This window comes from Miniopterus natalensis, chromosome 14, assembly GCF_054644295.1.
Source record: "Miniopterus natalensis isolate mMinNat1 chromosome 14, mMinNat1.hap1, whole genome shotgun sequence".
Classification (NCBI taxonomy): Eukaryota; Metazoa; Chordata; class Mammalia; order Chiroptera; family Miniopteridae; genus Miniopterus; species Miniopterus natalensis.
The window spans coordinates 24,103,917-24,127,369 of record NC_142094.1 but is presented as its reverse complement, the minus strand read 5'-3'; the positions used below and the strand labels follow the sequence as shown (position 1 = coordinate 24,127,369).

The 23,453-nt window shown below is 37.8% G+C and overlaps 1 protein-coding gene across 4 annotated transcripts in view; it reads right to left on the bottom strand.

Moving 5' to 3' along the window:
- DNAJC12 (DnaJ heat shock protein family (Hsp40) member C12) overlaps positions 1-17,299 on the bottom strand; it is a 40,260-nt gene extending 22,961 nt beyond the window's left edge. The window contains exons 1-3 of one of the 4 annotated variants that reach the window (XM_016198411.2): positions 17,212-17,299; positions 9,980-10,108; positions 2,966-3,044 (exon numbers count right to left, since the gene is read on the bottom strand). In XM_016198411.2, coding sequence (XP_016053897.2) covers positions 2,966-3,044; positions 9,980-10,057 — 157 coding nt within the window. In that variant the 5' untranslated portion in view covers positions 10,058-10,108; positions 17,212-17,299. Of the gene's footprint in view, positions 1-2,965; positions 3,045-9,979; positions 10,109-11,499; positions 12,248-17,124; positions 17,165-17,211 lie in introns of those variants that run through there. The other 3 variants (XM_016198409.2, XM_016198412.2, XM_016198410.2) reach the window with 3 other exon arrangements.
- Between the last annotated feature and the right edge of the window lie 6,154 nt (positions 17,300-23,453).

Sequence of the window (23,453 nt, the reverse complement as noted above, 5' to 3'; positions counted from 1 at the left end):
TCTGCATCTTCATCTGGGCAGTGGTTAAACCAGTTATAACACAGACACAAATTTATCAAGTTTACACTTATGATTTGTTCACGGTCCCTTAAACAAATTATGCCTTAATAAGAAGAGGGGGGAATCAAAAGTAATAGTTAAGTATTGAACAAAAATAATGACTTCCTATATTGGAAAATGATCTGTTTATACAAATCAAAGGGATCAATGATTTCTAGAAAAGATTAATAAAGAGCTTTAAGATAAGGGAAACATTTTTGTACCAATCTTTATATATTTATTCATGCATTTGATAAAAATATGACAGTTAGGAGTGAAATTATGATGACAAAAGTAACTATATGGACCAACCCCAAGTGCAGTCAAATTCCCCAAAATCAGAACATGAGCAACACACAGCTCCTTAACACCTGTGCACTCACACACACTCTTGCCCATAACCACCCACGCCCCAACAATCACAGGTGCTAAGTGCAGAAAGAACTCAGGGCCTCTTCCCTGGCATGTCAGGTCCCAGGGAGGGCAACATTTTTTAATGAAGAGGAGTTTCAATTTTATCATTTGTGCAATGTGAAGTTATAGACAGGTCTTAATCATAATATTTTCCTTACAGAAAAATCATGCATATACACATACATATACAAATACTATATACATGACTATAGTATACACATATAGCAAACATAATCATCAAATTTAAGATAATATTTCCTACCCTGAGAATAAAATCAGGACATGAATACACAAGAGACTTTAAGTGTATAAGTAAAGTTTTAAGCTGGGTGGTACATTATATGGGCATTTGTCTGAGTACTCTTTTTTTTTTTTAATCCTCACTTGAGGATATTTTTTCCATTGGTTTTCAGAGAAAGTGGAAGGGAGAGAGACAACAAGAGAAATATCCATGTAAGAGAGACACACTGATTGGTTACATCCCATATGCACCACAACCAGGGCTGGGGATGGAGCCTACAACCAAGGTATGTGCCCTTGACCAGAATTGAACCCAAGACCCTTCAGTCTGAGGGCTGACTCTCTAACCACTGAGCAAAACTGACCAGGGCAGTTTGGGTATTCTTTATACATATTAAATCTTTCATTTTTCCCGTAACTAAAAAGATCACTATCTCCAGTGTGAAGCAACTGAAGGAGTGCTGGAAGGATCCAGGCATGAAATGATGGTGAGCTACTGTAGTGGCTGTGAGGATGGAGGGAAGAAGAGAGAGTTGTAGAAGGCAAATCACCAGCATCGGCCCGATGTGAAGAGGAGGGAGGCAAGGCTTTTGCGTGGCCAACTAAAGGGATGGTGGTTCCATTTATTGAGATGGGGAAACATAAAAATATGAATGAGGTTTCAGAGAGGGTGAGAGGAGAATCAGTCCAGTTTTTGACAGGGTGACTTTGAAATGTCCTCAAATAGAGATTTCCAAGAAGCAGTCAAAACCACAGTCTGAAAATGAGGAATGAGAACTAAGTTGAGGATAGGTTTGGGAACCATCAACGAAGAGCTGATGACTGGAGCCACAGACTTACACAAGACTCCAGAGAAAGTAGGGAGTAAGCCCAGAGGAAAGTCTGAGAGGGAACCCTGAGGGCAGCAGAGAAGGACCCACAGAGGAGACAGAAAGAACAGCTTAAGAAGCTGGAGGAAAAGCATGAGTGCACAGGTGGCTGCTAAGAGAAAAGAGTGTTTCAAGAAAGAGAGCACGATCAACAGTGCCAAATTCTGATGCAAGCTCGGGGAAGATAAAGCCAGAAAGGCAACCATTGGACTTGTAGCCAAGAAGTCCTTGGTGAGCATTACAAGAGCAGTTCCCAAGAAAGGTGAGGAGGAAGTCAGGCTGGGATAAATGAAAAACTGGGTGGCAACGACGTAGAGAAATCAGCTGTGGACTGCTTTTTCAGAAAGTTGGGCTCTAAAGGGAAGGAGGGAGATAGAAGAGCAGCAGGAGGGAGACGGGTTAAGGAAGGATGATTAGTTTGTTAGTAGTTTTTCAGGCTAAGATAGACATAAGCATCTATGTCTAAATTTATGATAATGGAATTTAAGTTATCATAAAGGAAAAAACAAAAGTATGAATATATTATCATGCATATGGACATATATCATACATGGACATATTCGGGTCCCTGAAATGAAGAGAACACAGCAAGGTTCTCATCAAGACAACCTTCTGGTTACAAACATACTTACATTAACACTCCGCTGGTGAAATAGACATAAACTGGGCATATTTGAAACCATGAGGCAGCACATTACAGCAGAAAGAAAAATGCATGTTAAATGACTACTGTTAGAGAAAAGACGCTACACTTTTCCCTCCCCTTCTACCATCCAATGGTACAAAAACATTTTTTGGCATTGAATGAAAGAGTAAGTTTAAGAACAAGAGAGAAGCCCAGCCGGATGTGGCTCAGCAGTTGAGCATCGACCTAGGATACAGGAGATCTCAGTTCAATTCCTGGTCAAGGCATATGCCTGGGTTGCGGCTCGATTCCCAGAAGGCAGCCGATCAATGACTCTCCCAATATTGATGTTTCTCTCTCTCTCTCTCTCTCTCTCTCTCTCTCTCTCTCTCTCTCCCTCTCTCCTTTCCTCTCCCTGAAATCAATAAAGATATATTTTTTTTTTAAATAACAAAGAGAGCCTGGCAGGGTGTGGCTCAGCGGTTGAGCATCAACCTGGGATCCAAGCCATCAGGGTTTGATTCCTGGTCAGGGCACATGCCCGGGTTGTGGGCTCGATCAATGACTCTCTCATCATTGATGTTTCTATCTCTCTCTCTCCCCCCTTCCTTTCCTCTCTCTGAAATCAATAAAGATATAAATAAATAAATAAATAAATAAATAAATAAATAAATAAATAAATAAAATAATAAGAGAGAAAAAAATTAAGTTACTATTCAATGGCTTTTTAGTTCTATAGGCTATTCATTTTCATGAGAAACAGCTATTAAATACCTACCCGCTTTGGAGTTTTCAGGATGCTTGTCAGGGTGACATTCCAGGGCTCTGACCTTAAATTCTGCCAGGATTTGTTCAACCTAAAACAAAAATGAATATTTAAAATAGAGTCCAGAAGTTGAACATCAGTCCTTCCCAAAACAGCCATGATCAACCCAACTTTTCATTTTGATCTTTATATTTGTATTTTGACATTTTACTCTAAGAAATAATTTCATCAATAACAAAATTCAGAAAGTATCCAATAAAAGCCCCTATGCAAATAGTGATCTGTGATAACAATTTAACTTGTTACTGTATTTAGATGATGGCCCAAGACATCTATGAGCTCAATATATTTAAGTGTCAAAAAAGGTCAGACAGGTTTACCCTAAGAATGTATAAAAGATGTGTTCACACATCTAAGTTCTTCAAAAGATGCTTAGCCACCATTCATTATTCAGGGATGACTATCCAGTTTATAAATTATCCACTATAAAGTTCCTCCTTTTGGTCCTTTTCAGTTTTATTAAGAATTTCACAATTTTTTTAAAAAGGACATAATTCAAACCTGATCACTTTGCTACCAATTAACAGCATGGTTAGATATTTTGACTGGGAAAACAGAAACTTCAGCCCAAACTAGAATTATATTTGAAGGCCCTCTATGATTTTATTTTATTTCACTCACCCATCTCATCCTTATTATCATCAGGAATAATCAAGACTTGGCTTTATTAATCATAATTGTAATGACAGCAGCAGGAGACAACAGTGATTATGTGGCTCTGGAATCTGATTGCTTCGTTTTAAATCCCAGTTCTACCCTGGGACTTTAGACAAGTTATAAAACTTCTAAGTGCCTAGGTTTCCTCATCTTTACATTACACGAATAATGTAATTAGAGCACTTAACACAAAGCCTGACTATAGTAAGAGCTCAATAACAGTAACTATTATTAAATGTCAGTGGTGAAGTAATTTGTCTGAAGTCATTCATCTAGTTACTGAAAGAGCTAAGTTTTTTGTCAACTAAGCAGGCGGACTTGGAATCCAAACATCGTTCAGGATCAGGGACCTATTATTAAGTTCTATATTTACTATCCACTAATTAATGAAAGCAAATTACCTCTTGTTTGAGAAATGAATTCTCAAGCAGCTCAGCTCAATATTGCCATAAGATTCATGAGAGGACAGACATGTTTATCAGCTCCATGTCACTCTTAATCAACCAGTTCTCATAAAAAATTTCTTCACTTTTATAATCAGTCTGACTGTATTAGACATGCATATGAATAAAACCCAGGCTAATAACTTTATTCTCTCCCTTGTTAGGCATCTACTGAGAACCCCTTGGAATAATAAGAGATAGGCTTCCTGTTAAGAACTGTAATCGATTGTTTCCTCTTCCTGGGTGCTCCCTTTAACCATCAGTCACCATAACCTGCTTATATAACAAAGAAAATAAGTTGTTTTTCAATTTTAAAATATTAAACATTCTAAAGATTCTAGTGGTTAGTGTTTTATAATTAACAAGTAATTTATGACTACTCACAATCTCTCTTCGAAAAAATTTCTATCAATACAGAATAAAGCCTGGCTGGCAGTTCGATTCCCAGTCAGGTCACATGCCTGGGTTTCGGGCTCAATCCCCAGTGGGGGGCGTGCAGGAGGCAGCAGATCAATGACTCTCTCATCACTGATGTTTCTACCTCTCTCCCTCCCTCTCCCTTCCTCTCTCTGAACTCAATAAAGACATATTAAAAAAATATATATGAACATGTCAAGAATTTAAAAATATATATATATACATATACATATACATATACATATACATATACATATACATATACATATACATATACACACAGAATAAAAAGTAAAAGCTTCTTTACCTCTTCTCCCCCAAGATAACAGGTTAAATCCTTCAAGACACATTTTTTACATATATATCTATCTATATATTTTGGGGGATTTTAATAACATAAGTGGGTAAAATCATACCTATCTATCAAAGGTAGAAATTTGGGGTTTTATTGTTGTTTTATTTTTTTATTCCTATCCCATTAGGAAACATTCTGGTATTAACCCTTGGAAGCAAATGTGTCAAAATGGTTAATTCTCAGTAGCACTAAAGTATGCCATTGCTGGTTTCTTCTTTATATTTTCTGTATTTTTGCCAGTGTCATATTTTTAAAAATTAAGAATAGCCCACATATGTCTTTCATTGCTTTTCACAGTTGTACTCTCATAAAGTTCATCATAAATCTCTTATATAGAGCTGGTTCTGGTTAAACTAACTGGTAAAGTGGGTTATTTTGTTTTGGACATATTCTATGAATCTCCTGGCATCCCCACCCCATGTGCCCAGTGTCAAGTGCAACCCACAGGCAGGTGAGGCTCTCCATGTTCAGGTCCACTGAATCCTGACTTCCTGATCCTATGTTCAATGGTCTGGAAAACTGCCTATCCTCTTGGCCAGTAAACATACAAAAATATTCAACTTTACTTGTACTCAAATAAAGCAAAACATCCAAGGAAAGATAATGATCAGTGTTAGTGAAGGTGCAAAGAACTAAACGTTCTCATGCTCTCCTGGTGCAAATTTCTTGGAAAACAATTGGGCTATCATTTTTTTCATACTCTTTGATCCAACAATTCCAATTCAAGGAATTTGTCTAAGGAGATAATGAGAGGTAGGAAAAGAATTTAGTAATAAGAAGGTAAACAAAAACTTATGTGTCCATCATAAGATATTTGTTAAAGTTAATTGTAATATAGCCATAGGCTGGAATATTTTACAGTAATTAAAAAAAATCACCTTTTAGCTTGGTCAGCATGGCTCAGTGGTTGAGCAATGACCCATGAACCAGGAGGTCATGGTTCCATTCCCGGTCAAAGAACATGCCCAGGTTGTGGGGTTCGCTCCCTGCTGGAGGGCAGGCAGGAGGCAGCCAATCAATGACTCGCTCATAATTGATGTTTCTCTCTCTTTCTCCCTTTCCCTTCCTCTCTCTGAAATCAATAAAAACATTTTTTTAAAAAACATCTTGTAGTATAAAACTTTTAATAATCTGAGATAATTTATAAAATGCATTTAATATATAACACATGAGAAAAGGTAACCTACAAAGCATTTTGTGCAGTATAAATCCATGTTTTACCTCTAAAGGAATGATGTAACATATATATGTATATAATATACATATGTAATAATGATGATAATAATAGCTAAGATGTATTGAGACTTACTCTGTGCCAAGTATTACTCTAAGCACTTTACATACAGCGTCTCTTTTAATTCTCTCAACAAGTCTATGAGGTGGGTATCATTACCATTCCCATTTTGCAAATTAGAAAACCAGACATAATTTTCCCAAGGTCACACAGCTAGTAAGTGGCCAGGATTTGAGTTCAGGCAGTCTGATTTCAAACACATATAAAAATATACATATAAATATATACGTATATTCATGTACTTATTTACAGACTATTATAGACATATCATATGTATATGTATACATAATTGGTATGCATATGTCATAGACCCAAATATTAAGTGTCTAGGTTAACATTTTTCTTAGTGCTCTCTTCATACTCCATATTTCCTTATTAAACATATATTTTGGAAATTAAGTTCCAAGTATTACTGTGAGACCAAAACAACACCCACACCACAACAACTACAATTTACTATGTGACAGGCACTGTTCTAAGCACTTTCTTTTCTTTTTTTTTTAAAATATATCAGAGAGAGGAAAGGAGAGGGAGAGAGAGAGACAGAAACATCAATGATGAGAGAGTCATTGATCAAGCCCGCAACCCTGGCATGTGCCCTGACCGGGAATCGAACCCCGATCCCCTGGATCCCAGGTCGATGCTCAACCGCTGAGCCACGCACGGCTGGGCCTAAGCACTTTCTATATCATGTCTCACTTAATCCTCACAACAACCCTATGTACTATTACTATCCCCAACTGCAGATTAGGAAACCAAGGCACAGAAAAGTTAAGTGATTTTCCCAGGGTCACACAGCTAGTAAATGGTATGATTTAAACCTAGGTGGTCTGAAGTCAATGAGAAAAAGAACTAGAAAAAAGAAACAGGTGTTTCCCTTTATGAGTTTATGGTCAATATTAAAGTCCATGAAATTCTGAAATCAAGAAATCTTATCATTACTGTAAAATGGTGACAAAATATTAAAAAATCAAATTAGATCCACACCAGAAAGAACGTCTTACATCACTACTGTGTGGTGTCTGCATCACTAAGGATTTTAGAAGATTTTATAGCATGTGTCTTTTGTGTAAAATCTGATATAAGAAGGAAAAGTTGACTGACTTGGACTCAAACTTTCATAAATGTTTTTGAAATGGGGGTTATGTTGTTTTCTACTCAACAACATGGAAATCCTCCCATAGTTTATATATGTCATTTAATTAATTTCTAACATAAGCTGTAAATTGTAAGAACTATATACTAAAGCAAAAGAATTATGTGTGTGTGTCAACTCAACTGTTATAAGAATGAAAATATCAAGTGGCTTTGAAATTATAACTGCTAAATTGTTTGGGGATATGAAGACTAATGGTCAATTTTTTAGAGCACCAAATCAAGGAATATTTGAAGTAAAGGAAATCCATCCAACACAAATCAAGTAAAGGAAATGTCACACTAAATACTCAAAAATGGCATAAAATATTTTTAAATGGGAAGGATACATACAAAAAGAAATGACAAAATTACAACAGATCATTTCATTTCTTTTCTTTTTTTTTTTTTTTATCCTCACCTGAGGATATTTTTTCCATTGCTTTTCAGAGAGAGTGGAAGGGAGAGGGAGAGAAAGGGAGAGAGAAACGTCAATATGAGAGACACACAAAGACTGGTTGCCTCCCATGCGTGCCCTGACCAGGGCCCGGGACAAGCCTGCAACCGATGTCCCTGGCTGAAATCGAACCCAGGACCCTTCAGTCCGCAGGTCAACACTCTAACCACTGAGCCAAACTGGCCAGGGCCAGGTCATTTTTTCTTTTTTTTTTTCTTTTTAAACATATCTTTATTGATTTCAGAGAGAGGAAGGAAGAAGGGGAGAGAGAGAGAGAAATATCAGTGATGAGAGAGTCACTGATCGGCTGCCTCCTGCACACCCCCTACTGGGGATCGATCCTGAAACCCAGGCATGTGCCCTGACCAGGAATGGAACCCCAACTGCGATCTCCTGGATCCTAGGTCTATTCTCAACCGCTGAGCCATGCCAGCCGGGCCAAATCATTTCATTTAAATAAATGATTGTTATCTACACATACTGTGCCATTGACAGAATCAGTAATACGCAACCAGAAGGAATGTCAAGACAATGCTTTCATTCTCCTTTCAATATATGCCACAATATATGCAGAGAAGTATGACTATAACTGGTAACCACAAAATTAAACTGTTATAAGCATCATAAATAAACAGGATCAGTTTTCTAGTCTATTCAAAATTAATTCTCCTTCTTTGCAAGCTGAAAAGACAACATAACTATAAGAGGCTGACTAAACAGTCAAAAAATTTATTATGGGGATATAACAACCTTTACTTTTTAACCTAGCATGATAATATTTTTTAATCCAATTGTGAAACTTATCAAGTTCAATTATATTCCTTTGATTTTAAATAGTTCCTTCAAAAATTATTTGGCAATAGTAGAATCCAAGGTGTGAACAACACATATGACAAAAATGGTAATAAGCTTTCTCAATTGCTATAAGCAAAATCACCACCAAGGTAAACAAGAGTAACATATTATCCTATAGGAGAAATATGCACCTAAAAGAGTATTATAACCTGGGGTGTATGTGTGTGTAACTACAAGGTACCTAAGATAAACTCCTCAGAGTGATGATGATAGAGATTTTAATCCTTTGTGTCCACTATGGCATTCTAGTCTCCAAAGTATATTTTATTACTAAACTCCTGCCATATAAAAGAAAAATAAATAGAAAAATATTTTGCTTTAAAATATTTTAATATTAATAGCTATATTTTAGTATTAAAATAGATTTTAAATATATATTTATAAAATATAAAATAATATGAATATATTTAATAATATAATTGAAATATATTTCAGATTCATCTCAACAGTACTTAAAATATTGAAAACTGGAAATAAAGAAAATATTTAACATTAAGAGAACAATCAATTGTGGCACAATAAAATCATGCAATCATTAAAATATGTATGAAGAATGTTTCGTAGCATGGAGAAATCCTTATTATAATGTCAGTGGGTAAAAAGCAGGAATCAACAAGTACATATAATATCCTCCCAAACATGTCTTTGAAAATATGTACAGGAAAAAGACTGAAGATTAATATACCAAACATTAATAGTGTTACCCTTGGGAGGTTGAATTATAAACAAGTTTTCCAAAATTTAAAAACCTTTTACAACCTTTATAATTGTCTATGGGGATCTTTAAGCCACTATTCCATTATAGGTCAAGTGAAAAAGTACAGAACTGTCACATTTTGTATCAGAAGCAGCCCTTTTAAGAAGTAATTTATTTCACACAATTTGAAATATTAACATAAAAGGATGCTATTTGGTTTGTATCATTTAGCTGCTCACATAAAAGTACTTTTAATAAAACATTTTAAAATCACTAATTATTAGAAAATTACATTTCATCTCAATTATAATATAAATTACTCTAATAAAGCTATAGCTTATGCACGCTATGAAACACAGCCAACAGCAATTAAAACAAAATTTCAAATATCAATTTTTAATGTATTTGAAATAGAATCTATGGCCATGTGCCAGAATACACATATTCAATCACAAATATCCGTAAAATTGCAAGAGGACACTATTCAAGTTAAGACCCAAACGCACATTTAAATCCTTAACTTTCTATGAGCCAGAAGTGCTTTAAAATAATACAAGATTAGGTTTTTAGGCAATGTGACTAAAATTTCAAAGTTAAAATCTTAAATAAAACTTGCAGTACTGTTGTGAAAAAGAACAGCATTATCCACTGTCTTACCGAAGACAGTTCATCACATCCCAGTAACGTGTAGTAATCTTCAGTATCATCCAATTTGTAATTCAGTATTGCATCCATTTAGATCACTAAATCAGCTCTTCTTGCCCGTGAAACAAGAGACGCAATGAGCTGCGAATGAACAGTAAAAGCCTGTTTTAAATCTGGTTTACAGCAGCACATTCCAAACTGCACTAACTAGATTTAAGGCTGGACACAGCCAATACACCAGATGTCATCCAAGACCTGTGTAAACTACCTTTCATTGGCTGTTTACGGAAGAAAAAAATAATAGACCGCTACCAAACTGTTGCAGTGCTGCCTGGGATTTGTAGTTTGAGTTTATATAAGCAATGCAAATGAACCACTCCTCTTCTGGATAAACAAAGACTGCCCATTTTTACAGACTCCCCAAGTGAGCCACCTCTCCATATCCTACATATTTTTATCTTTTTCCTTCTTTTTAAGTGACAAAAGAAAATTTGAGGCAAGATGCTAAAACCTTAGGATTTGTTAGATATGTATAGAGGGTGGTTTTCTGAGCGTTCAGAATATTTTAGAATTTTTTAAATAGTTTGAGTAGATGGCAATAGACTAGGAAAGCAAATTTCATTCATTTGATAACCTATTCATTCAAAAAATATTTATTAAGGACTTATTTTGTGTCTGGCATGAATGTAGGAAAGGTATGCTAAACAAGTCTGGATTCTTAGGGAGCTTACATTCTGATGGAGGGAGGCAAACAAGAAACATGCAAACAAATAAAACCATATAAAATAGTGAAATAAAATACGAAAGTGAGAAAGGGAGTTGTATGATGATAGGGGTGGATTTGCTGTGCCATTTCTCCTGGGCTAGCTCTCTCCAGACTCAGGAGTGTGTTTGGCCTGGAGTAGGTGCAGGGAATGTGTGTTTCAGCTCACTGTGGCCCTAGGAAATGCAGGCCAGGTCTAAGATCCAGAGAAGGTGAGTGGTGAGGTATACAAAATTGCAACTGCTTTAACCCTTTAAATGCCCCCCATAAGTTATCACCTTGGGAAAAAACACTTTTTCATTGAGCCCACCTATATACATCTCTTTTAAGGCTTTATTTCTGAAGAGAAATAAAGCACTGAGGCACCATTTTTAGTAATCCTTTATTATATATCCTCTCTTGTTAAAAGTTCTGTATGGAATGTTTTAATAAAGTAATTTTGTTTTAGAAATTTCACATTCCATGAGGTATGTGGAGGCCTACTTGGGTATCACAAAATCCTTACTAAAATAACTGGAAATGGCCTTAAAATGGTGTAAAATTGCTGCTATGGAAAACAGGATGGTGATTCCTCAGAAATTTAAACATGGAATTACTATATTATCCAGTAATTCCACTTCTGGGTATATACCCAAAAGATTTGAATGCAGGGACTTGAATAGATATTTGCATACCCATGTTCATAACATCATTATTCACAACAACCAGAAGGCAGAAGCAACCCAATGTCCACCGACAGAGGAACAGATAAACAAAATGTGGTACTTACATACAATGGAATATTATTCAGCCTTAAGAAGGAAGGAAATTCTGACATACGCTACAACATGGATGAGCCTGGAAGGCATTATGCTAAGTGAAATAAGCCAGACACAAAAGGACAAATTCTATGTGATTCTACTCATAAGAGATACCTTGAGGAGTCAACTTCATTGAGACAGAAAGAAAAATGCAGGGAAGGGTAAAATGAGGAGTTAGTGTTTAATAGGTATGAAGTTTCTGTTTGGGAAAATGAGAAAAATTCTGAAGATGGATGGTGGTGATGGTTGCACGACAATGTGAAGGCACTCAATGCCACTGAACTGTGCACTTAAAATAGTTACAATGTATATTTTACCACAATTAAAAAGGAAAGTGATGTGAATTCCCTCAAACACTAGACAGCCTTGACCAGAAATAAAAGTATTGCTCCTTTATTCTCCATCCTGAGAACAGTCAGTACAATGTTTTAATGTTCTGGAAAACAAAAGGAAAAGATAATTACAAAAAGAATTTTGGTGAACACTCACTCATGTTTTATAAAATGCAACTCGAGGCTCTTTTTCCTGAACACCGTCTCCTCACATTCTGCAATTTACCATATAGTCATTGAAAATGATGTAGAAACATATTTAGTGCCTAGGAAATGTTCACACTCCATTGTTAGGTGGTAAAAAGTTAGAAAACAGTAGGTACTATGTAAAAATTCACTAAACACTGAGACCTATGCATGTTACTAGGTATAAGTTATATCAAATTTACCTCAATTTAAAAAGTAAAAAATATAAAATTTAAATTTTAAAAGTAGCTATGGTATGATTCCAGTTTTGTAAATATACATTGTATGTATACATACACTGTGTATATATTTATAAAATATCAGAAAGTATATGCACCAAAATAAATCAGTTGTCACTAGATAATGGGGCCTCAGGTGATTTATATTTTATTCTTTTTACTCATCTACATTTGCTAAGATGAACATATATTATTCTTGTAATAAGAAAAAGCAATTAAAAAAAAAACCAAGAAGATAAAAACTGCAAAATGTCAAACTTTACATAACAATTTACTGACTGAATGAAATGAGTCCTGCCATCACAAGCTTCCCCTCTCACAGGTGTCTTGGCCACTGCCCAGTCTGACTGGAAGGTCCAACTGTATCTTCTGGATGACGCTTGCTACAGGAGTCATAGTGCAATGAAAACAACGCTGAACTCTGCCCCTTATTCCTTGAATAGGAATATGCTTTAATCACCACACCTCCCATATGAGTAAATTAATTTGGTTGAGAACATAAGATTAAATTGAAGGAAACATCAGCACATTACATAATCGAATGCTAAATTGTGTGGTTTTGATGAAAAATCTAACAGGAATCATCGAAGCTTTCAAAAAATGGAAAGGAGGAAGGGGCAACACACATAAGCCGTCACAGAACGATGAAAATGTCCACAGCAAGATGAGGCAAAGGCGAGGAAAATGACCCGACGGCAGAGTGCGTTGGAGAGAAAAGCCTTCAAGATTAGCACATTGACAAGACCTGGGCCAGCATGTGGAGAGAAGCTTTGCTGATCAGGCAGAGGATACTGAGCTCGCCTATGAAGGCAGCAGGAAACTACTGTAGCTTCTTGAGCATGTGAGTAACATGTTAAAAGTGAAGCTTTAAGAAGATTAATCTGGTGGCTGTGTGCTTTTGGAGGAAAGAAAGCTGGAAAAGAGTGACACATACGGTTAAACCATTAATTTGAGTTAGGCCCACTTTTACTTTTTTTTGAATGGTCACTACGTGCACATAGGTCAAAATTTTAAAGGTACAAAAGGGTAGGCAAGAAAGGTTAAGTGTCCTTCCACCATTGGTCTTCCAGCCACCAGTTTTCTTCCCTAGAGGAAACCACTGGTAACAGTGTCTTATGTCTACAGATTCATTCTAAGCATTTACATGTAAACATGTACATATGTCTGTATGTAAATATATATATACAAGGTGTCCCCCAAAAATGTATACACACTTTGAATAATCATAAAGGCAGTGTTTATTAAAATACATTTCATTTTCAAAATGTAATAGGAATCAGCTGTTAAAATATATATACTTTTTTAGATCTTCAAATTTCTTTTTTTTTTATTTATCTTTATTGTTGAAAATATTACAGATGTCCTGCTTTTTTCCCATTGATGCCTTCTACTCCACACCCACTCCTCGCTCCAGGACTTTACCACACTATTGTCTGTATCCATGGGTTATGCAACCAAAGAATTTACACGCATATACGTATACACATTTTTAAGGACACCCTGTATATATATATATAATTAGGAGAGTGTATATGGTAATGGAGTAAAATGGACAAATCTGAGAAAATATTTAGAGGGTACAATCAATAATATTTGAAGATTGAATATGAAATTAAGATGACTCTGTATTCTTCAATTTAATAACTCAGTGCCTGATGCATCCACTGACTAACGTGGGCAACATAGGCTGAGTAGCGGGTGGTTGCAGAGGTGAGGGATGGGGTTTGGGTGTGAGAAAAGAGACACTGATCACTTTGGGATACGATAAGTAAGAGTATGCACTGGATGCCGTGGAAGGGACACTAATAGGAGAGAACCCAAAGACAAATGTCCCTCATTTAACAGTTCTGCATGCAGCCAATTTTAATTAGTCGAGTTTAGCAAATTTGGTTATGTGCAAGATTTTATAAGTAAAGGAAAAGTAGTATCTCCAAAAGAAACCAAGAATATACAGGTCAGCAAGGTAACTGTTCAAAAGAGGGTTTAATAGCAAAATGATAGATTTTCTTCTGACTGTAGGTTGCATTTTTGTACTTATCCTACTTACATTTTTGATTAAGCTTTATCTCTTTGGAGGATTTCAAAAAGGAAACATAATCTACCAATTATCTTGTTTTCTTGTTTTAGAAGTTTTCTTCCTTGACTGAGAAAAAGCTTGTGCTAAGTATTAAAATCAAGCAAACTTTACAACCTAGAGAAATGGTGACAATAAGGGAAAGTGAAAGGTCTTCACATTTAACAGGAAGATGTCAAAACCCTCTGAAGGCAATTTCAGACTGAAATGATCCGCATACTTTGTTGATCAAAGATAGTTCTGCCTTTAAGTTTCTGCACGGTGTTTAGCTCTTAGATCACGGTAAAGATATTACACATCCTCCCACTCTATAATACAGCAGGCATAGCAATAATGAAGACAGATTAATGCTATTCACCTACTGACATTGACAAAAGTAGTTTGTCTTTGTTCCTCTATTTTATCATTAAAACCTTGTTTTTCAGCGTTATATTGCCCGAAAACAGCAAGCTGCAATTCTGAATGCCAAAGAAAAGGTGTTCAAATAGCATTACTGGCTTTGATCACCTCCCAACTAAAAGCAATGGAATTCAAACTTAATGCTTTCCTCTCTCCTTGATTTATACTTTTATGGAGACATAATGAGCTTGAAAACAATATTTTTATGACAAGGAGAGGTATAGAAATAGGAAAAGAGAGAAATAATTTCCTGTATTATAAATACATAACGATGATATTTTGGGTTATTTCACAGATTTCAAAATTTCAAAGAAAGTTACCTAAATTCCTGTGTTCACCCTAACATTATATGCTCTCTCACAGATGTGAGATAAAAAGGAGATAAAGTTGAAAGATAAGTTAAAATTTTTCACAGAGCACATTGAGAATATTGAGAAAATTCAGTTTAAAAATCATTTAAACATTTTCTTTTGGAGTCTGGCAATTTTTATTGATTTATCTCTGATTACTCTTGGTGACCAAGAAAATTGGTAACATTTTTATTATTGTTTTCTCCCCCCAAGAGAGTACCTTAGTTACCTCAAACACAAGACTTCGATGCAGAATATGATCTTCGATAAAGTCCAAGTGGATTATATCACCCTGGCTTATTCCTGTCAGCTGTCACTGTCATGTCCTCAAAGCAGTTAATGAGATTTGTTCAGCTTCACCTCTGCTTCAAAAAGCCAGCCTGGCCTACTGAATTCTGTACTAGGCTGAGGGTTCTTCTTTTGGCGAAACAAAGCAGGCATTTGCTGATGGGGTCAGACTTACAGTAGCAGCAATATCAAATCTCTTAACTATAATTTAGGTATGACTTAGTTGAAACTATCGTCAAATATCATAGCCTGTAGCCGGGAATTGTGTTGACATTACTTAAGTTCTTTCTGACCACCAGTGCTACCCTTTAACACTGGTAACCAATTTGGTTTTCCTCATCATTAATGACCACTGACACTTTATTTCCCCTTCACATTGTTAGCGTTAGCAGAGGTAGCTACATGTTAAGAAATAAAGCAAAGGGGATTCGACACTGTTGAGCCTAATGGGTTGGGGAGCCTGTTTGCTTCACCAGGAAGTTACAGCTTTTCACACTCCAGGGGATCACAGCATTGCCCCACCAAGGAAGAATGACCCCTCCCACCCCCTCCAGTACCAGATTGTCAGGGAGGAGCTGGGAGTGGTGAGCACATGCACCATAGAAGTCAGAATGATGCCTGGGGAGGTGCTTAATTATAGAGGCCTGTTAGTCTAACCTAGAAAAGGGATCACTGGCTAAGGGTAGAGCCATCAGAAACTCGAGAAAGCTGGGGAAGTTGGTTGGTTACTATGAAAAAGCCCCTGTTTTTTCCCAAGCCCAAGATAAAAAATTTAAAAAAAGGAAAAAAAATAAGCACATTTCTGTGGTCAAAAATATAAAAGCAAAATCAGAAAGTAAATAAGATACAAGAAAAAAATTCACAATTCCCATAACAGACAAAAGGCTGACTTCCTTACAGACAAATCAGTAAGAAAAAGATTAACAACCCAATAGAAAATTGGGCCAAGAACATGACTACTTTCAGAAAAAGTAATGTCTAATGAATATGCCTACAGTAGTGCAAACTTATTCATAATTATGAAATTGCTAATCAAAGGAAGAGAAACTGACCACCTATCAGAGAAGCAAAATGCCTACCGTTTGCTGCTACCCAGGGCTAAAGCAGAAATGACGACGTAAAGCACTTTCATTCGTCCTTGGAGGAGAGTGTAAATTGGCAGGTATAATCTGGCAATTTGGTGGTTTGTATCAACTTTCATAAAGCATATATATCATTGCCTGGGCAATTTTTTCTCTACAAATTTACCCTGAGGATTTACACCAAAATATGTTCAAGGCTATCACTGCAACATTCTTTGCAACAGAAAAATAATTAGAAACAACGAAAATGTCCCTCAGTGGGTGAAGAAGAGGGCAGTGGGTGACTAAACTACGGTATTTATGGAACAAACTATTATACAGCCATTTTAAAAAGAGTAAGATACCTTTTTTGTGCACTTCTAAATGGATCATCAAATGCGAAAGGAAGGCTGAAGGCACTGTCATGGCATTATCTTTTTGTGTACTTTTTAATAGCATGTACATTTGCACCTAATTTTTTTCCTTTAAAAAGCAGGTAAGTGTTTTCCTTTTAAGGGTGGGTGCTGGGCAGGTACAGAAGAGAGGCCTTTGGCTTCGGTTTATACCTTTGGTAAATTGTCCGAGGTCAATGTAGTCACCCCGCCACTTTTATTTCCTTATGCTTTTTGTACTTTAAAATAGCAAATGTCACTTGTTTTACTTACATATATTTCGTTGGAGAAAACCTTTAAAAATAGTACGAAATAGGTAACAGAAACCAAGAAAAAATTTTAAGTTAAAGGTCTTCGTACCTCAAGCGAGGCGAGTCGAACGCGCCGCCTCAGGACCCGCCCGACCGGAAGGCCCGCCCCTTCCGCTCGCCCAGGGGCGGCATCTCCCGCCCAGGTCCACAACTCCCAGGAGGCAACGCGGAAGCGACGCAAAAGGGGCGACAGGAGACGTTCCAGTTACTTCCGGCCGCCAGGAGACGTCACTTCGGAAGTGCTTTCCTTCTTTTAAGTTACGTTAGCTCTAGTAGTCTTTAAGCGGAAAGAAAGAATCAAGTAAAGCTGAGCTGAAGCGAAAAGGAGAGAGGCTGGGACGAAAGAGCCTTCAAGTCCCAGGAGCCCGAGCGGACAGGAATTGGCACACGGACGGGCTCCGCGCCCTCAGAGTCGCCGGCGCGCCGCTCTCCCGGCCCCGGCTCCTCCTGCCAGCCTCCTGCCAGGTTTCCGTGGTGCGAACAAAGCAGGCCCGCTTTCCTGTGCGGATCATCCCAACCGAGCTCCCAAGGAGCTAAGCCCAAGTTCCAGAAGCTGCCTGCAGCCGTTCGTCGCGATGCCCACAACCCAGGCCCCGCGCCCTGCGCTCGGTCCTGGGGAGTCGCTGTGCGCTGCGACAAAAGGGCCTCCGTTCGGTCCTGGCCGCTGACTCCGCGCCCGCCGAGAACCTACTGCAACGTGACAGCCTAAGATCTGGTGGAAAGAAAACGAGTCGGCCGGGACTTGAGCCTCCTCTGTGTTTCAGTCCATCCGTTTGTCAAACAGCTTAATAAAATCCCTCCTTGGCTGCCAGAGCAAACCAGCATTTTGAGGCAAGAGCAGGATATGTTTAAACACAGTCTTTCTGTTAAGTCAGACACAATAGAATTTGTAAATGATTCTTTAAAGGCTATTGAAACATTGCTTTGAAGTTTTAATCAAGTACAGTAATAAATGCTAGTAGTCCCGTCCTTAATAATAGTGTGTGGGGGACACTAATAGTGGTGAGTGTATGTGTGGGCAGGGACCGGGGTAGGGGAACTCTGTACTTTATGCTCAGTTTTGCTGTGAACCTAAAACTGCTCTAAAAAATAAAGTTTATTAATTTAAAAAGCAAGAGCAACAACAGGAAGTATAAGTACTATTATGGAGCTCCTACTGTGTGCCAGTGGTAAAGCTAGGATTTGAACTTGGCTGTATCTGACGCCAAAGCCCATAGTGAAGAGAATGCGTAAAAATGCTGCAACAGATTATCTGGCCAGAGGATGCCATTAGGAACCCTGATTTCTGTATCAGCCCTCCACTGGTTCCTTGGTGAGCCACACTTCCTTGATTTATGAAGGAAGATACCAAACCAGAGTAACGACTGTCAAAGGTGCACATGAATCACCTGGTGATCTGGTTAAGATGCAACTTCTGCTTCAGAATGTCTGGGTCAGGCATGAGATTTATGCATTTCTGACAAGCACCCCCAACCTGACCCAGGTGAAGTCCCTGTTGATGCAGGGACCACACTTGGAATAGCCAAGGACTGGATGACCTGTGAGGTCTTTTCAAGTTCTAATATTCTCAAAGAAATATTAAAGGCCTGGCCAGTGTGACTCAGTGGTTGAGCATGGACTCAGGAACCGGGAGGTCACGGTTTGATTCCCAGTCAGGGCACATGCCTGGGTTGCAGGCTCAATCCCCACTAGGGGGGCGTGCAGGAGGCAGCTGATCAATGATTCTCTCATCATTGATGTTTCTCTCCTTCTACCTCTCTCTGAAATCGACAAAAACATTTTTTAAAAAGTTATACCAACCTCAAAAAACATATTAAAAGATCTGTTAAAAAGGAGTGACTGTGACTGAAGGTTCCTATCTGAAGCCAAAAAATAAAAAATGACTAAACTATGGTAATAATGTCTCTGGAAAAACACACAAGAAACCCTTCTGGGAGGGTCCAAGTACATGAATGGGAGGTAAACTTAACTTTTATACCTTTCAAATTTTTACTAAGTGTGTATTTTCTACTTTTAAAAAATAATTCACTTTTCAACAGCATGGATGGACCTAGAGGTTATTATGCTAAGTGAAGTAAGTCAGTCAGAGAAAGACAAATATCATATGATTTCACTTATATGTGGAACCTAAAGAATAATACAATCGAACAAACAAAACAAATAGACTCATAGTTAGAGAGAACAGATTGATGGTTGCCAGAGGGCAGGGGCTTGGGAGACTGGTTGGAAAAGGTGAAGGGATTGGGAAGTACAGATTGGTAGTTACAAAACAGTCATGGGGATGTAAAGTGCAGCATAGGAAATACAGTCAATAATATTGGAATAACTGTATGGTGCTAGGTGGGTACTGGAAATATCAGGGGAACACTGTAAAGTGTCTAACCACTATGCTGTACACCTGAAACTTGTACAAAGTAATATTAAGTGTAAACTGCAATTGAAAAATGTAAAATTAATTGTTTAATAATAATTTATTTTTAATGATCATAGAAAAGTGGTTAATGTGCCATTTGTTAGTAAAGGAAGAAGCCAAGTTTTTACTTTGTGTCCTCTATTACTATAACAGGTTTATTTTAAACAGAATGAAATTCCTTGAACAGTCACTTGATTATGTTTAGTAAACAAGCACTTCTCTCCCTGACATTTCACCTTTTTTCCCCCTTAAATGGAATTGCAGTGGAGTATGTTAGTAAATGAGAAAATAAATAAAGGGGACCTCATTCAAAATGGTCAGGAAGCCATGAAGGGAGAGCTCTCATGTATAGTTCACACCACTCATTGCAACTTACCGAACCAGCATCAGCAGCTTATACAATCAATAGGAAGAAAGAAGATCCCCTCCCAGTTTGTCTCAGTAACGGTCAGCTGACCGTCTTCTTTTTTTTTTTTAATATATCTTTATTGATTTCAGAGAGAGGAAGGGAGAGGGAGAGAGAGAAACATCAATGATGAGAGAGTCATTGATCGGCCAGCCTGCAACCCAGGCGTGTGCCCTGACCGGGAATCGAACCCTGATCGCCTGGATCCTAGGTCGATGCTCAACTGCTGAGCTACGCCTGGCAGGGCTGGCCGTCTTCTTTCCTCAGCAATAGCAATTGCTTGCTGCCAAGGAGAAAGTGCCATAACCTCAAATCTCATTCCCCACCAATGGGCTCTCATTCAAAATAACCCTCCCCAATTTTCCCCTGGAACTCAATAAAAGCTGACCTCCCTTCTGTCTCTTTGGACTTGCCTATGGTTCACTATAGTTGGCATGTCCCAAATTGCAATTCCTCTGCTATTTGCAAATAAACTCAATTGCTGCTTTAATAACCTCTCTGTTTACCTTTTTTTTTTTTTTTTTTTTTTAATCCTCTCCCGAGGACATGCTTAGAGAGAGGAAGGGAGAGAGAAACATCGATCTGTTGCCTTCCTCACATGTCCCAGGGACTGAACCTGCAACCCAGATGTGTAACCTGACCAGAATCAAACCAGCAACCTTTTGGTGTACAGGGTGATGCTCAACCAACTGAGCCACTCCAGCTGGGCTGCTGTTTAACTGTTAAGGTTGACAGTAATATAGTACTCAAATAAGATACAAGGGTAGTTTTTTTTAAATAGTGACTTAAGGGCATGAAACTGGACTAAATCATCATGACGTAACTTCTGGGGTAAGATCTGTGATTCTCCGGCCCTATGAGTCTTGATTCCCAGAACCTAGACCAGTTATCTTCTAGGTTGACAACATATTACAATCACTTGGTGAACACACACATACACCCCAAGGCCAGAAACCTCCTGTAGACCAATTAAAATGGAGTCTCAGGGGATGGGACGTGGGTATTTTTTAAAGCTTCCTCCAGTGACCTAATGTACAGCAAGGCATGACCTAAACAAAGGATATTAATCTGATGCTCAAGAAGTATTAATGGAATAAAAACAAGAAACAATGAATACTTTCTATATCCTAGAGCCCATCCTCTTTGGTAATTCAAAGGACCCATTTGATTCAATGATACACTCATAGATACCACATGACTCTATGAACCCCCCATTTGCCAAATGAATGTTTACGAAAGGAAATGAAATCTAAATACAGATTCAAATGAAATCTAAATACAAATACAGGAGCAGCTTCATGGGTAAGCAAAGATCTGTGAGTACGTGATATGTGCCTAGCACTGTGGGAGATATAACAGAATCTGTTTTCGTGGTTCTTCACAAGGATCTTGGATTGCACTTAAAGAAACACAATTGAACTTGTGACCCACAGATCAGGCCTACCAAACCACGTTCCCAAAACATTGTGAATTAGTTAACCAACATTTTAAAACTGGGAAATTGTACATAAAATTCCAGGCTTCTACCTCCTTTTGAAAAATTGGAATATCGGACAATTCCCAATGGCAACATTTGCCTGTAGCTGAGCTGAGAATAACCCCTTTAAGGTGGAGCTTGTGCTATTGAATTTGTCACAGTCTCGCAATTCCCTGTTGCTGTTCTCTGGTACTGAGGCAAAGTGTGAGTTGCCAGGCATTATCACTTATATTTTTATGACAGAGTTAAGAGGAAAGTGAACTATTTCTTGACACCTATTTTTATCAATTGTAGAACAACAAAAGATGGAGCAAGAAGGCCCCATGTTTCAAGAAAAACAACAGAAGACATAACTTCTTTGAGAAAATAAACACTATTATATCAAGTCCTCTGCACTCACATCCTGACCCCTATACATATTTGAGTTTATGTCCCATGATCTACACTGATTAAAATATGTAATTAATATCCAAATAAGAAAGCAATGTTCAAGAATAGATCACTGCTTAAATACACATGGTTGGGAATCAGACAGGGATTTAGTTCCAAGCTGTCATTTACCAGCCATGATTGTATTCTGTGGCCCTATACCTCAGGTTGCTTTTCTCCATCTGCACAAGGGGGATGAAATAACATCCACCTCACAGGGTTGATTTGAGAATTGAATAAGGTGACATGAATTAACGTGGTATCTGGTACCCAGTGACAACACCCTAAATGTCAGCTATTTTTATCCTGGTCAGGAGTGCTAAGGGATGAGTTAAAGAGGGGGCAAAGCGAGTTGTTGGGGAAGTTATGCAGAAGGTGAAAGCTGACCAAGAGGGGAGGAAGACTTACCTTGTCCCGGTGGAGAGAACACCAGATAGCATAGACCTGAGCAAAAGCTCAGAAGAGATGGTTACCAGGGCCTGGATACTTAAGTAATGCAGTTACAAGACAACTGAACTGGAGAATTTTCCTCATGTTTTAATTTTAAAATCTAAAGATTTTGCTGGCCCCTGCTTCATGATATACAGTAGGTGACTGTAACAATCACTGTAACAATTTTTGGGTTTTCCCCACCCACCATTTGGCGAGGATCACACAGTTTCAAGAATTCAAGCTTCTGAAATAAACACACTTCTAAGTGCCTGAATTCCATTAAAGAGCTATTTTAACTCACTAGATAGGATGCTTGTGCTTGAACACAGTCACCAGCACTACCTCATGATTGCCACTAGAGGGACTAGAACCAAAGGAATCAAGCCCCTGGGTAGAGTATTCACTTTCCTAGATTACTACTCATACTCCTATTTAAAACAAACAAACAAACAAACAAAAACTTATTTTAAAGCATATTTCTTATTTTGTTCATTTAAAATAATATTTTTTTAGTCCTTAACGGAGGATATTTTTTCCATTGCTTTTTCAGACAGAGTGGAAAGGACAGAAAGAGAGAAACATCGATGCGAGATAGACATATCGACTGGGTTGCCTCCTGCAGGAACTCCAACTGGGTCCAGAGATTGAACCTGCAACTGAGGTACATACCTTTGGCTGGAATCAAACCCTGGGGCAATGCTCTAACCACTGAGAAAAACTGGCTAGCGCACATTTTAAATACTTTAAAAAATCTAAATCCTACTAGAAGATAGGAAATTAAAGAGCCCTTCTGACCTGATTCCTACCCACAAGATAGTCCCTTAATAACATTAAATATTTTCAATTTATATATAAACATGTGTTGTTCTTTTACTTAAACCATGATTTGTCCCCTGACTACCACTCTGACTTCCTCTCCTACCATTTTCTGTCTGCTATGCAGGCTATATTCCAGATCATCAAATTTGACAACTTGTTCCTACCTCAGGACCTTTACACTCACTACCTTATCTTTCTGGACCACTCTCTCCCCCTGGGTCCTCCTCATCCCTGTGTCAGCTTATATGTCACTTCAGACAGGTCTTTTGTGCTACCCATTAAGTAACTATTCTCCAGCCTAAGTCGCTCTCCATC